The sequence below is a fragment of the Alligator sinensis genome, unplaced genomic scaffold, assembly GCF_000455745.1.
Source record: "Alligator sinensis unplaced genomic scaffold, ASM45574v1 scaffold407_1, whole genome shotgun sequence".
NCBI lineage: Eukaryota > Metazoa > Chordata > Crocodylia > Alligatoridae > Alligator > Alligator sinensis.
In genome coordinates, this window is record NW_005842464.1 from 677,581 (window position 1) to 679,433 (window position 1,853).

The 1,853-nt window shown below is 62.9% G+C and overlaps 1 protein-coding gene across 1 annotated transcript; it reads right to left on the bottom strand.

Annotated features, from left to right (window-relative positions):
- Nucleotides 1–6: 6 nt before the first annotated feature.
- GDPGP1 (GDP-D-glucose phosphorylase 1) lies at nucleotides 7–1,679 on the bottom strand. The gene is made up of 2 exons (XM_025212462.1): nucleotides 1,661–1,679; nucleotides 7–1,505 (listed from the first exon to the last, which is right to left on the bottom strand). Exon 2 carries the CDS (start codon nucleotides 1,416–1,418, stop codon nucleotides 258–260), a length of 1,161 nt encoding a protein of 386 aa, XP_025068247.1. The 5' UTR covers nucleotides 1,419–1,505; nucleotides 1,661–1,679; the 3' UTR covers nucleotides 7–257.
- Nucleotides 1,680–1,853: the final 174 nt, after the last annotated feature.

Here is a 1,853-nt window from a genome sequence, read left to right on the forward strand (position 1 = left end):
CCTGGGACACGGGGCCACGTGCGGTTCTTGAATGAATCACACGGACTTGGAATTAATTTGGCTGGCTTGATTTTGGGACTGTTTTTCCTTAAAAAATAATAATAGCAAGAGGCTGGAGTTGTGCAGAGACCCGCTCCCTCCCTGCAGGCTGCAGCACCCAAGCCCCCCCCCTTCCACAGGAGTTACAGAGCACTCTGGCTGGGCTGGGCTGGGTGAGTCAGGCCCCGCGCGGCTGAGGGATGAGCCCCCCCTGGCAGTTAGCCCGTGAGCAGCGTCACCAGCTCGTCCTGGAGCCAGGAGAGTTGAGGCGCCGGGAGGAGGTATTTCTGGATGGTGTGCAGGGCCGAGCTCTCCGTCAGGCTCTGGAAGTCCTGGGCGGTTTTGACTGGCAGATGCCCTGCCAGCTCACAGAGGGCTACGTTAAATGCCGCTTCCTCCTTGGCCCCAAAGCAGGACTTCCTGGCCCAGACGACCACCCGAACTCCAGATCGGGCTGCCGAGCGGGCTGGCTCCCCAGGGGCAGTTCCCCGCGTCACAAACACATTGTGTGCAATCTCGTTCTCCACCAGGTAGTCGGTGACTCGGCAGACAGCACGTGCCAAGACCCCCAGCCCTCGCCCCTCGTCGTAAAACAGGAACCCCGGGGCTGGCACGCCCTGCAGCAGGTGGAAGTTGAGAGCAGGGCACAGGGGCTTGCTCGGGGCCGACTCAATTAGGAGCTCCCAGTCCAGGTAGAAGCCGTGCAGGTGCAAGTGGTTGACAGAGGCCAAGGCTCCCAGGCTGTTGAAGCCTACACGGAAACCTGGGTGAGTGCTGAGGAGAACAGCTTCCAGTCCAAAGTGGAGCAGCTCCTGGGTGAGAACCTGAGGCAGGCAGAGCATGGGGTCTGGAATAAGGAGCACGTGCCCAAATTCCAGGGGACTGACATTAATCACCACCAGGACACGGTTAGGCGTCTCTGGGAGCCTGGGCTCAGCACCATCCTGCGCTGGAGCCTGCCCCCCCGCTGGCACGTGGGGACTGTGGCTCCTGGTCAGGCAGAAGAGGATCTCCCCTGGCTTGATCTTACTGAAGTGGAATTGCTGGGGGTCAAACCTCTGCCTCACGCTCTGGATGTCCTGTGGCTTCCTCCGCTCCAGTCCCCTCTGGATGTTCAGCTGGGCCACAAAGTGCATCTCGCCAGGCAAGATGCGGGTCTGCAGCTCCCCCAGGGGATACCGGAACAAGCCCTGCTTCATCCTGCGCTCCCAGCCAGACTGCAACGCGTGGTCGAAGCGGGACACGGTGCGGCTTGCCAGCCCATCTGGCCTGCTTCTCCCCCACCCAACCCCCTGCAGAACAAAGTCCTCTTCGCTATAGACAAAGTCCTCCAGGCCGGAGGCAGCAGGGTGCTCTGGCCGCTCCTGAGCGTGCAACATTTCCTGGGGAGCTTGGCCTGCACCCAGTGACGCGGTCGAGTTACCTGCTCTGCTCCCCTGCGGGCAGCGCCGGCTGCTGCTGCTGCTCTGAAAGAGACAACGGGACAAGTCCGTGGGAATTCAGGAACCACAGACAAGCCAGTCAGATGGTTTGCCGTGACCCAAGCAAACCCCCTCCCCCGTCTGAGCAGCACTCCCCCTTCCTTCCCTCCCTCCCTGGTGAGCCCCACGTCCTCAAGCACCTGCCAAGAGCCTGCTCCCCTAGCCCGCCCCCATGCAGGCGGCCTGGCAGGATGGGCACCGGGGGTCACAGAGACGGCTCCACAGCTCAGCCTGGCACGGTGGTCAGCACCCTGCCCATGCCCCTGCCCAGGCCACAGCCGAGCCGTCTCCTCCCTGCTGCGCTGCCCCCAGCCCTGGCAGCCGGGCTCCGTC